The sequence below is a fragment of the Octopus sinensis genome, linkage group LG14 (assembly GCF_006345805.1).
Source record: "Octopus sinensis linkage group LG14, ASM634580v1, whole genome shotgun sequence".
Taxonomy (NCBI): Eukaryota; Metazoa; Mollusca; class Cephalopoda; order Octopoda; family Octopodidae; genus Octopus; species Octopus sinensis.
In genome coordinates this window covers 18,011,745-18,025,992 of record NC_043010.1, presented here as the reverse complement: position 1 = coordinate 18,025,992, position 14,248 = coordinate 18,011,745, and the positions used below count along the sequence as shown (strand labels likewise).

At 37.7% G+C, this 14,248-nt stretch overlaps 1 protein-coding gene across 4 annotated transcripts in view; it reads right to left on the bottom strand.

Annotated features, from left to right (window-relative positions):
- Positions 1 to 350: 350 nt before the first annotated feature.
- LOC115219038 (serine/threonine-protein phosphatase 6 regulatory ankyrin repeat subunit B) overlaps positions 351 to 14,248 on the bottom strand; it is a 47,601-nt gene continuing 33,703 nt past the window's right edge. For all 4 annotated transcript variants that reach the window (XM_036508704.1, XM_029789085.2, XM_036508703.1 and 1 more), the window contains 3 exons: positions 4,577 to 4,810; positions 3,377 to 3,618; positions 351 to 1,008 (listed from right to left, as the gene is read on the bottom strand). In XM_036508704.1, coding sequence (XP_036364597.1) covers positions 513 to 1,008; positions 3,377 to 3,618; positions 4,577 to 4,807 — 969 coding nt within the window. In that variant the 5' untranslated portion in view covers positions 4,808 to 4,810 and the 3' untranslated portion in view covers positions 351 to 512. The remainder of the gene's footprint in view (positions 1,009 to 3,376; positions 3,619 to 4,576; positions 4,811 to 14,248) is intronic.

Here is a 14,248-nt window from a genome sequence, read left to right as displayed (position 1 = left end):
TTCAGCCCCCAGATTATCTCTCCCCATCATTAAACCCCTACTTTCCAAGTTCTTAGCTCCAAATCCTTACAACCATCCCCAACCACCGATTTCTTTATTTCTTTATTACCCACAGGGGGCTACACACAGAGGGGACAAACAAACGGATTAAGTCGATTACATCGACCCCAGTGCGTAACTGGTACTTAATTTATCGACCCTGAAAGGATGAAAGGCAAAGTCGACCTCAGCGGAATTTGAACTCAGAACGTAATGGCAGACAAAATATGGCTACGCATTTTGCCCAGCGTGCTAACGTTTCTGCCAGCTCACCGCCGCCACCACCACTGCCACCACCACCACCACCACCACCACCACCACCACCACCACAGAAATAACCCCTGAACCACTGCTGCTCATCTCTACACCATTCCACCTAACATCCCTCTCTCTCTCTCTCTCTCTCTCTCTCTCTCTCTCTCTCTCTCACTCACTCCTTCCTTCTCTCCCATACATAGAATCAGTCATCTTTATCAGGATGTGGGCAAGTGAAACATTTTGCGAGACAGGTAGACACGCAGTTTGTGAGGCAGTGGTAAAGTTGATACAAGCTTCATGTAGTCCTGCGAGGAATTATTTGCACACAGAGTCTGTTGAATCACCTTACGGCACAAGTTGCAGAGGGAGTGCGGCGACCGTATGCTGGTGGTGTACCACTCAAAGAATGCTTCATCACCCTTGTCAGACAGCAGCTCAGGAGGGATGCCGGGACCTTTCCATTTCAGCCAGTCAACGAGATTGAGCATGTCACAGCCAGCACAATACAACACCTTGATGCAGGGCACTTGGTATTTAAGGTCTTCCTTGTAGAGGCCGGTGCTCAACGAGCTGACACACACATAGAGCGGGGTGTGGCCCCGTTTATCAGTCATGTTCACATCACTGTGCGCAGTCAGTAGGATACTTATCATGTCCTTTAACTTCCAGTGGGCAGCCACATTCAGTGGGGACTTGCCAGAATTGTCACATCTGCAATATACAAACAGGGAGGTTAATAAAAGAGAGAGAGAGAGAGAGAGAGAGAGAGAGAGAGAAATATATAGGGATCAGAGTGTAGTTCACAGAGTAACAAGTTCGTATAGACATGTATGCAGGGGAATATTAATAGAGAAAGACAGTACAATTCAAACAGAAAGAGAGGTTTGTGTGTTGTGTGTGTGTGTATAAATCCCAAAAAAACAAAGAACAAACACAAAAAAACAACAACGCAAGGATGTGGTACATGTAAAGTATTGGCAGACGCTCAAGGAAGGAGAGAAAGATGGTTTTACATTTCGAGCAAAGCTCTTCTTGGGAAACATGAGACAGAGGAAAGTCCAATTGAAAAGGAAGACAGGGGAAAAAAAATTGGCAACAATTCAAATATGAGAAATTAGATATTAATTTAATTAACATCGATTTCACACCAGTGGTCTAGCATATAAAAAAAAACTGAAGGTTCAGTAAAATTGTATTATATACATATTAGAGGGAAACCACTATGTGGACACCCTTATGCTAGAAATAGATCTGCTATGATCTTACCTCTAAGAAATGTTCTCAAAAAAAATTTAGCAAAACAATCCATATTTTTATTGCTTTTTCTTTTGTCTTGCTCGATTACGTTTTGGTTGTTTTGCTAAATTTTTCTTGAGAACATTTCTTAGTAGTAAGACCATAGCAGATCTATTTCTAGTATAAGGATGTCCACATAGTGGTTTCACTCTAATATACATAACCACATTGAAGTAGGATTATTATTGTAAAGATTATTATTAAGAATAACAATGGAGTGACTCTATAGCGAGTGCAAAGTCAAATTTATTTTGAAGATCAAGTTGACTGGTTATTCAAATTTGATCTATTGACTTCTTCAACTAGTATGTGTGTGTGTATTTTCTTTCACTTGCTACAGTCATTTGACTGTGGCCATGCTGGAGCAGCGCCTTTAGTTGAGCAAATCTATCCTAGGACTTATTCTTTGTAAGCCTAGTACTTATTCTATTGATCTCTTTTGCCGAACTGCTACGTTACAGTGTAAACACACCAGCATCGGTTGTCAAGCAATGTCAGAGGGACAAACAGACACACAAACATATACATATATACGACGGGCTTCTTTCAGTTTCCGTCCACCAAATCTACTCACAAGGCTTTGGTTGGCCCGAGGCTATAGTAGAAGACATTTGCCCAAGGTGCCACGCAGTGGGACTGAACCCGGAACCATGTGGTTGATAAGCAAGCTACTTACCATACAGTCACTCATATATATATATATATATATATATAATGAAAATGAAAGGCTTCTTTCAGTTTCTGTCTACCAAATCCACTCACAAGGCTTTGGTCAGCTCGAGGCTATAGTAGAAGACACTTACCCAAGGTGCCATGCAGTGGAACTGAACCCAGAACCAGGTGGTTGGTAAGCAAGCTACTTACAATACAGCCACTCCTGCGCCTATATATATATATATATATATATAATAGTAACAATCCATGGATGGAATTTATAAACATTTAATGCATTGCTACGCGCGTTTCCACAAATTACATGACTCTTAAGATCAGAGTCCGTATTCCTGGGATGATTACAGTGTAGCCCATAGTATCTGCGGTCATCAGTACAGTTCAGTGCAATCCCCAAAACTCGTTCACCAGTCAACATCATTTGGACTGTGTCTGGCATAATGGAATAGGAGCTTTATTTGCATATTCCCAACATTTCCCATTAACAAATCTAAAAGATATAAATATATATATATAGAATGTAGATAGGGTTATAATGCAAGCTGTGTCATCGTGAAGCATATCTGCATAATTCTCACTCTGATGAATTAGTAATAGGAGATGTCTGACATGTTTTTCTACATGTGTACCTATTTAGTTCTCATTGTTAATGAAACATGTGTAATACAGAATAAATAACACCAAAAATTCTCCAGTTTTCTGTTTTATATATATATACATATATATATATATATTATATATATATATAATATATATATATATATATATATATATATACATATATATATATAGTTAATCCCAACATGAAAACACAACAACGCGAGGACGTGGAACAAGTATAGTGTTATTGGACGCTCAGGAAAGGAAAGAAAGAAGGAGGATTTAACGTTTTGAGCGGAGCTCTTCATCAGAAACATAGGAAAAGGAAAGATCCAAGGAAGGGAAGACAGGAAAAAAAAATCGCCAACGGTACACACGTGGTCACATTTTGAATATATATATATATATATATTTATACACACATATATACATACAGAGAGAGAGAGAGAGAAAGAGAGCGGTAGAAAGAGAAACAGAGAGATAATGTTGATCATGAAAGTCATGTACTCACTTATCAAGAGAGGCACCGGCAGTGAGTAATTTCTGTACAGTAGCAAAGCTAGAATGCACGATGGCATTCTGTACACAGATATAGAGTGGTGTCTGTCCGTCTTTATCAGCACGATTAATATCAGCACCAGCCTGAACTAGGATATCTACCAAGTGAGGACGACCATGATAGGCTGCCTTGTAGAGAGGTGTACAATCATTGCGGTCAGCTAGATTCACGTTGGCACCAGCATTTAGAAGGATCTGGAATGGAATGGTAAATCGAAGTTAGTGTTGGTGGCACAGGTGGTAGCGTTGTGTTGGTGGTGGTATGGATGCCATTTCAGCAGTGACTGTATTGGGTCATGGTTGTTTGTTTAAAGATGTAGACAAACAACGAGCAATTTAGGGAATGATAAAAGAGAGTGTTTACTTAAGCTTTTGTGTTGTGTGTGTGTGGTAATGTTTATGTAACCACATATGTGTGATGTGTTACACAACTATTGGACATCATCAACCAAATCTAGCTTCCTTATAACCAATAATATCAGATAACAGCAACAGAACCAACAAACACACACACTGAAGAGAAAGCTCTTAGAAGTTACAAACAGCCCCCCCCACTCCTCCACCACACACACAACATTCACAGCACATAAAAGACGACCCAGTAAGAAGAAAACAAGACGTTATTTCTTCCACTCAATCCCACAGACACAAAACTAGCCCCATCATTAGGGTATGTGTACCCTGTGCACTGTTCTGGGGTACACACACCACCAAGAACACAAAAGAGCAATAACTATGACATCATGGCTAAATCTACCTTGTCCACACTCACAGTTGACATCACCAATTCTTCTGCTAACAAGGGACCACAATATAGTCAACTTGTTGGCAGTAGTTAACTCAGCTTGTTAATAAAAAATAGCAGCCAAATCTCCCTCAAATTATAACCTACCATCTTAAATAAAGAAAGAACACATTGGTTAATAGTCTTATGTAATCTTAAAATGATGAGGAGGTCATGGCTGGATTATCTTCTATAAGTCTGCCAGATCAAGGCTGACGGGGCCTACTCATCAACAACAACAACAACATTCAGCCGACATCATATATATATATATATATATATATATATATTATATATATATATATATATATATATATATATATGTGTGGTGTGTGTGTGTGTATATATATATATGTGTGTATTACTCACCATAGTAATATCAACATGATTCAATGAGACAGCAGCCAAAAGAGGTGTGGTGCTGTCTTTCACACTGGGTACTGTAGGATTGCTCCAAGGGTAGTTTATGTCTGCACCTTCCAGAATAAGGTTTCGTACGGTCTCCCGTTCATTGCCCATCACAGCAAGGTGGAGCTGGCGCTCACGCTGTGGCATACCGAGTACTGCTGCCTCATTCTTACTCCACTTTGAGTTTCCCATGGCCTGCAGCAAAAAGAGAGAGAGATGTTAGTATGATAAGAGGGACATGAAATACAGAGTATATATATCTGTGTGTACAAAAACAAGTGTGTGTGTGCTCTCCATGTTGTTATACATCGGACAGGTTATGCTGGTTTGAATCAGAATTACCCATTCTGAGTTACTCCCCCTCTTAGATGGCTTGGAACAATGCTTCTCAAACTATCTCATGTGGCATGTTGGCAGTTTTTTTTTCCCCCCCCAATGTGCCAGGGACCAGTAATATTTCTTATTAGTATTAATTTATACCGGAAATAATATATTTAATTTGTTGTGTCTGAGGAGAGTCATTTTCTGTTTGTGCCTTATAATTTAACACACTCACCGGTAAAATTTCCACTTATTCCTTATTTTTATTTTTCTAAAATTTTCAAAGAAAAAAGAAAAATAAGGAATAAATGGAAATTTTACCGGTGAGTGTGTTACATTATAAGGCAGAAAAAGAAAACGACTCTCCCCAGACACAACAGAATATGCTTCAACACACGAACTCACATAAAGAATCTTGCAAACCAAATCCCAAAACGAAATATATTTAATGAATATAATAAAAGTTGACAATTTTTTTTATCTTAAATTTATTTTGTAAACAAATAACACAATATTATATAAGCATTTTATAATATTTCTTTCTTTTCTGGGAACTCGCCACATACAGCAGCCGGTGGCTCATGGACCGGTGTCAGTCCGCGGACCACCACTGAGTAACACTGGCTTGGAGGACTATGGCTTGTTTATAAATTCCATTTTCTGCAAAGGTTCTATGGCTGGGTAGCCTTCTTAACATTAACCACCCTACAGAGTGTACTGGGTGCATTTTATTATAGCAAATATGAGTAAGGTTGCCTTGTATCATGAAAGAGTTTCCACAATACTAGGATGTTGTTGTTCATAGAAGGAAAGTGACCAAGAAGGTGGACAGAAGAGGCAGCAACGACAGCAAAAGCTGGAGAGGTGAATGGAAAAGACTCAGAATATAAAGTACAAACAGAATGATTAGGGTGAAATGAAGGTAGAGAATACTACGGGTGGACAGTGCTAAGTCTTACGGTAAGTGTCATGAATATGTGGCTCTGTGATGTGAGGGTGAAGACTAGCAGTACAAAAAGAAGAATGGCAATAAAATAGAGAAAGGAAGTCAAGAACAGGGGTGAGTGAAAGTTTTATGTGTGTGTGTGTTTTAAAACACACACACACTTTTTTAATTCTTTTGTTTGTTTCAGTCATTTGAATGCAGCCATGCTGGAGCACCACATTAAAGGGTTCAAGTCGAAGAAATCAACCCCAGGGCTTATTTTTTAAAGCCTGGTACTTATTCTATCAGTCCCTTTTGCCAAACCGCTAAATTATGGGGACATAAACACACCAGCATCGGTTGTCAAGTGATGGTGAAGGGAACAAATACAGACACATATATACATATATATCTATACATACATATATATACACACATAGTAAATCCAAACAAGAACAAGCAAGAAAAGAACAACAATGCAAGGATGTGGAACAAGTACTGTGTTATTGGATGCTCAGGAGATGAAAGAAAAGAAAGAGGATTTCATGTTTCGAGCAGAGCTCTTCATCAGAGACATGGAAAAAGCCCAAAGCAGGGAAGACGGAGAAAGAAAATCGCCAATGATACACATGCGGTCACATGTATGTAAGTGTATATATATATATATATATATACGTACACACAAGGTGGGGTGAATATATTTTTGTCTAAATTACACAAAAACGAAAATAACAGTGACATCTCATTTTAATAGATATATTTACCAAAATTACATAAAAATATCTTGAAATACTAAAGAATAAATTTATTCAATAAAATCGCCATTGGCTTCAACCATGGCTTCCAGATGACTTCAGAATCTTCGGCAACTCTTCTGGACGGTTTCCTTGTTTATGTTGGTGAATGCTGCCATAATCCTTGCCTTCAGTTCATCCTTGGTGATACAAGGAGTTTTGTTGGTCTCTCGCTCAACTGCACCCCACACATAATAATCAAGGGAGTTGCAGTCTGGGGAGTTAGGTGGCCAGATGTTAGGGGTGATGTGGTCACAGAAATTGTTGGACAGTCATGACTAGGTTCTCCTGCTTGTGTGGCATGGTGCAGAGTCCCGTTGTCAGACATAGGGTCTTCCACCCTCTTGACCTAGGATGGCACTACCTCCTCCAGGCACTTGGTGTAGGCTTCTGTATTAAGTGTGAGGCCACGTGTGAAGATGAATGGAGGCTAACGTTGCCATCACTAATGATCACTTCAAACACCATCATGTTGACTGGATGCTGGATTTTTATCACTCTTGGTACATGTCCTAAGATTGCACTGTCCTGAGATTGACACCCAAATACTCTGAAATGTTAATCCTGGAGCTTCCAGCACGAATGCCAAGCAGTACAGCATTTTAAAAAATTTCTGGCAGACTGAATTGCATCACGGTGCTGGTTTTGTCACAGATGATGCCCAACTGACCCTACTATACACTGTAGTTAACAAAATCCCCCCCCCAAAAAAAAACAATGCACATGTGCACATTAAAAATATAAAATGGCAACAATTTACCCATCGCACCCTACACACACACACACACACGCGCGTGCACACACACACACACACACACAGAGGCTTCTTTCAGTTCCAGTTTACCAAATCTACTCACAAGGCTTTGGTCAGCCTGAAGCTAAAGTAGAAATCACTTGCCCAATGTGGCATGCAATGGGACTGAACCCAGAATCATGTGGTTGGAAAGCAAGCTTCTTACTACACACATATGTGTGTGTGTGTGTATGTGATTGTTTGTCAGATTTGATGATGACCTTGGAACTACTGGAAGAAATGTGATAACAGAATAAAAGAAGAAAGAAAGTAATAAAGAAAAGAGGAGAAGAAGAAGATGCTGTAATTAGTGTCTCACTAGGGAAGTGTTTCTCAACCGGGATTCCCCAAAACCCTAGAATTCTGCAAAAGGTTCCTAAGGGTTCCGCAAGAAAGAGTGAGATAAGCTAATGCTAATTTCATGATCGTAATATTATTGGTTATTGTAATATTGTTATATAGGCATCATCCTCTGTAACCTATTAGGTTATCAAAAAAAAATATATATAACAACCACACACACACATACACACATGATATGATATAATATTTACCACATGAATTATGATGGAAAAAGCATGAGAAAGACATAGTGTATAATTTATTTTGTGCCGGGGTTCTTTGAGACAGGGAATTTATTTTAAGGATTACACAAGGGTAAAAAGGTTGAGAAACCCGGCACAAGAGTATTGCAGATGGTCATGATATAGATAGAGGTGGCCATGGAAGTTCATTGTTGATTGCAATACCAAGAATTTGAGGGATTTCAATGTGAGTTGGTCATTTGGAACAGTTGAAGGGAACATGGCTTACAAATAGGCTTTCTAATGAAATGATACAAGAGCTCTTGATGAGATGAGGAATATTAAAAAAGGCCAGAGAATAGTAGCTTTCTGTGGGTGTCAGTGAAGGAAAGATAAAATGTATTGGACGGGAGTGCTTTGCCATTAATCAGTAGGTATCTGGAAATGTATTTACAGTAATGTACTAAACAAAGGGGCAAGGATACACACACACACATGGTTACATATACATACAGACATTTCCTACCTTCAAAAAGTGAAACAACAGTTTGTGACACTCCAAAAGACAGTCAAATTGTTTGTGATGTTTAACTTGCTTAGAATTGTTCATGGCTGCAGTTATTATTTATCCAAGATACAGTGAGGCCTTAATGAGGTGTGTGTTGTCCTTAGTAAATGAAAGTAGAGTGAGGCCTTATTGAGGTATATGTAGTCCTAAATGAGTGAAGGTAGAGTGTGACTTCACTGAGATAGACGATGTCCCAACTGAGTAAAGTATAACAGGGACTGACAACACTTTAGTGTGTCACAGTTTCTAAAGAAATAAACTGAAAGGGTAGTAGAGAGAGAGAGAGAGGGGGGGTAGAGAGAGATTAGTCTATGGGTAGGACAGGGTCAGGTGAGAAAAGATTTCATTAATCCTAACCCTCAACTAATGATGGTACAGAGATTAATAAGGTTCATTTGGGGGCTGGATTATAATCAAGTTATAATACTCAGATACACACACACACACCTAAACATAAACAGATATATATATATATATATATAATACTCTCCTTTGAAAATATATTTACACCTATTTATCTGCAGCAGGAAATTTTCTCCACAACAAAATACAGTGGATGGCTTTCTTATGAATTCGAATAAGCCTCAAGCATATTTGAATTGGTAACAAGTTTATATTAATTGCTATGTACATCAATATGTATGAGGTGGGTGAGCTGAGAAGTTTCTGTCTTTAAGGGTATGATGAAAGGCCTGATTGGAGACCCAACCTTCCGAGTTCTTTCACAGGGTTTAGGAAAACCGAAGGACTGCTGCAATAAATGAGTGAATCTGAGAGGGGAATATGTTGAAGAAAATCATAATTAACTGATCTTCCTGTTTTTCTTTTACCCAAATCTATCTCATATTTATTAACACAAAAAAAATAAGTTTTTTTTTTCACACATGTAGAATTATGAAGAGAAGAAAAAAAGCTTAAAATACACTTGGAGACTTTAAAAACCATTCATTAACAAATACTTAACCGATTCCACAATTTCATAACTTTCAAAAAGATGAAGGCAACTGGAACAATGATATGTTTGTCTCAACGATGACTGGAGTCAAAAAATTTGCTCCTTTTTTTTTTCAGAGATTATCACTCAAATTGCCATCAGTTAAAATAAAATTTGGTTGGGAATTGTTAAATTTTTCATAACAGGTGGGTCTTCTAGAAAGAACATGGTATTTTTGTAGTACTCAATACATCAATAATGACAACATCATATCTCTTAACTGCTTCTTTGATCATCATCATCATCATCATTTAACATCCGCTTTCCATGCTGGCATGGGTTGGATGAATGACTGAGGGCTGGCGAACCAGATGGCTGCACCAGGCTTCAATCTTGATCTGGCAGAGTTTCTACAGTTGGATACCCTTCCTAACGCCAACCACTCCGAGAGTGTAGTGGGTGCTTTTACGTGCCAGTCAGGCGGTACTGGGAACGACCTTGCTCGAATCTTTTACACATGTCACTGGCACAGGTGCCAGTAAGGCAATGCTGGTAACGGTCATGCTTGAATGGTGTCTTTTACATGCCACTGGCACGGAGGCCAGATAGCCGCTCTGGCAACAATCATGCTCAGATGGTGCTCTTAATACCCTACTAGCATAGGGCTCGAGTGCCATTAAGGAGACGCTGGTAACCAAGGCAACGCTGATGATGTCATTAATTTTGTGTTCCTGGAAATATTCCCATTCTGTTTGAGTACTGACTGATTTGGATTTAGAGAGTGGTTCTTCATAATATGGCAAGTTAGATACATCCCTAATATAAGAGGTGATTCCTTATAAAATAGTAAATAATTATCCACCATCCATCCATCATCTTTTTCCATTATTCTTAGGAGGGTCATGGAAGTAGAGTCCTCAGGCACCTCCTTTATACAGTCCTATCAGAAGCAATCATTATTAGGCTCTCCAGCTGTGACCAACTCAGACTATTGATATTACCCAACCCATGCCAGCATGGTAAATGGATGTTAAATGATGATGATGATAATGATGATCTCATTCTTGGTCTATCCAAAGGTCTCCTGCCAGTTGACTTGGCTTGAAGAATCTGTCTTGCAATTCTTTTTAGCAACATTCTAATCACATGTCTGCAGTACCAGCACTATGGCTGAAGCTTGACCTGGAAAGATTCCTAATCTCTGGGTTATACACCCAGTCAAGTAATGTTCTTCCACAGATCCTTAGGAGGGATTCCATTTTGGCCACTTGTATTCAATCATACTGTTTTGGTCATTGCATTCATGGCCATAGGAAACTGAGTTGAGGATAGTGCGTTTGGCTTTTTTTGTCAACTTCTCTCAAAAATGGAGAAAAAGTTAGGAACGTCATTCATCTACACTGAAAAAGTTTAACAAACTAGAAAACAACTTTCTAATGAACTTTGAATGAAAAAAAAATCATAAATATGGGAGTCTAATAATCACAAAAGCCAAACAATATCTAACGCCTGTAAAGAATCCACTTCAGTGTGTATAAACAGGCCACATGTTGATGATTTTGAATTAAGACTAAGTCTACAGGGCTGCATCTTTGGAACACAATCTCAGTAACTTTGATATACAACTGAAAGCCATTCTGAAAACCATTCAAATATATGAACAATCTGCATTAAAGTATGGCATCAGCTTCCATAAATATCAGTTAGAAAATTGGAGACATTATTTGGCTGACTGCCTCATTTTGTGAACCCATAGTGCTGACCAACTAAGGATTTCAAAACCCTACTTCATAACACAAACAACAACATACAAATCCCAGTGGAATACATTCAGCACCCACCACCTCTTGGATATTTTAATAAACTGAGATTCGCTAGAAACTGACAGATGCTAATGTTAACAATACACACTATTTACTTCTTAACACCCAAAATATACTAAAATTAATTTTTGATTTAACCCTTTCATTACTGTATTTATTTTGAGATGGTCTGTGTTTCTTTCAACTAATTTAAATATAACAAAGAATTTAGTAAAATAATTTAGTTATCATTAAGCTAATGTTAGGAACTTAAATTGTGAATAAGGTTCGGTGGAAGATTTTAATTCAGAACTTTTGAAAACAAGGCATTTGTACTACAGAGCCAGAGCCGGATTTGTAACGAAAGGGTTAAGAATTGTTTCTCTATAATATATTTTAACCCTTTTGCTACTGTATTTATTTTGAGATGCTCTGTGTTTCTTTCAAATACTTTAAATATAACAAAGAATTTAGTAAAATAATTTAGTTATCATTAAGCTAATGTTAGGAACATGAATTATGACTAACGTTTGGTGGGAGATTTTAATTCAAAACTTATGAAAACAAAATATTTATATTCAGAACCAGTACCAGTTTCAGCTGGGTTGGTTACGAAAGGGTTAACATAGTAAGAAGCATAAACACAAATATTTTGAATTTTGAAACTCAGAATAAAAGACTCCAAGAAATAAATCAAATACTACTTGGAGGATACTACACAAAAAGATTAATTGATAATGGATGGGTCAAAGCAATATACATTAAAGAATTAAGAAGGACAAAAATAATTCAAATAAAACAAATATTCTATTTTAAAGCACAATACACAAGCATTCCACCCCACCACACACATACACACACACGAAATAAGGAAACATACAACATTATTCATAAAAACATTCCAGTATTGAAGCAAAACTGAAGAATGGGGGAAAAAAACCCAAAACACTTGAAATACACAAAATAGTCAAAAGCAAAATATGAAAGCCCAACAAGGCAGAAATGCATCTAGCATTTGCACTTGCCACTGCAGGGAAGGTTTTCATCTCCTTTCAATATATGATCTCCAGATGAATACAGCAATAAAGTTGCTTTTTTTTTTTGCAATGTATTTACATTAAGTATGATACATACGTGGCTATTTTAATCTAATACAGCTTCTACTGCATATAATGGACATTATATATATATATATCATCATCACCATCATTGTTTAACGTCCGCTTACCATTCTAGCATGGGTTGGACGATTTGACTGAGGACTGGTGAACCAGATGGCTGCACCAGGCTCCAATCTTATATATATATATATATATATACAAACAGATACACATGTACATACCATATGCATATACATACATATAATACATGTGTGTGTGTGTGTGTTGAAAATATGTACTTCTTCAAGGATATGTGATAAAACTGTAGAGTCAGTAAAACTGCTTCAAACAGCTGCTGGATAAAGAAGATTAGTAAAACAGTGGAAAAGCAGAACAATCTGATGATTATCGGGGGTTAAAGTTGAGAAACAGAGTAAGAAAAAAGAGTTCTGTGTGTGTGTGTATCCATGCATATGTACGTATTTGTGTAAGCATTACTTGTTTTTTTTTTTTTTATCTTTTATAGGATTACCTGTCACCCTATGATGAGATGCAGATGAGAGAAAACAAAAGGATGCAGACCAAATTTTGAGTCATTTTCTATCACACACACATACACACACACAAACACACAATGACAGTAATAATCTGGTTTCGTTCATTAAATTTTGCCTGCATCTCGCAGTGTAGACTTAGTAATGATAGGTAATCCTGTAAAAGATAAAGACAGCAACTAACACACACACATTCATGGGTGTGTATATACACTATATATGTATGTGTGTGTGTGTGTCTCATCAATATCATTGTTTTTATGTCCATTTTCCCATGCTTGTATGGGTTGGACAGAGTTTGTTGTGGCAGATTTTCTACAGTCAGATGCCCTTCCTGTTGCTAACTCCCACCAGTTTTCAAGCACAGCATTATTTTCCCAAAGACCAGACATGCTCTGGCAGAATACTGGCAATGAATGCCAATGCTTGTATGACAGTGACAATCATTTACAACTGTTACATGAATATCAAAACAAGAAGATACCCTTCCTCTCTCTTTCTCTCTCTCTCACACACACACATAATGGGCTTCCCTTAGTTTCCATCCACTAAACTCACTCAGAAAGGTTTGGTCAGCCTGAGGCCAGAAGATACTTACTCAAGGTGCCACACAATGGGACAGAACCTAAAGACTGCAAAGTTAACTTCTGAACCACAGAGCTATGCCTACCCCATACATTTAGTACATATAAATCACAGTATGTGTGTATATAATGACTAACACATACATTTCCACAATTTTCAACTGATTTTCACCAAACTTTACACACACATTATTTGTGTCTCAAGAATGGTTGTGCACTATAACATTTTGCCCAGAGCTCCCACATAAATAGACATGGTTTTTTGTATGTAGGGTCTTCCATACTTTAATTTCTTTTTATAAAAGTGAAAGGATTTTGTCTATTTATTTATTTCCACTGTCCACCATCAATGGTGATTAAAATGACTAGGAACACTGAAAGCATACATTTCCACAATTCTCAACCAATTTTCACCAAACTTTACACACACACATTACTTATGTCCCAAGGATGGTCATGCACTAAACATTTTGCCCAGAGCTCCCAAGTAAATGGACCTAAATGGACACAGTTTTTTTTTGTATGTAGGGTCTTCCATACTTTTAAAATCTTTTTATAAAAGTGAAAGGATTTTGTCTATTTATTTATTTCGACTGTCCACCTGCGACGGTGATTAAATTGACTAGGAACACTATACGGGGTGAATATCCAATACCAAACAATCTTAATCTCCATATTTAAACTGGTTTAAACTTTGGCAAGCTTACCATTACCTATTCTGAGTTACTTGAAAG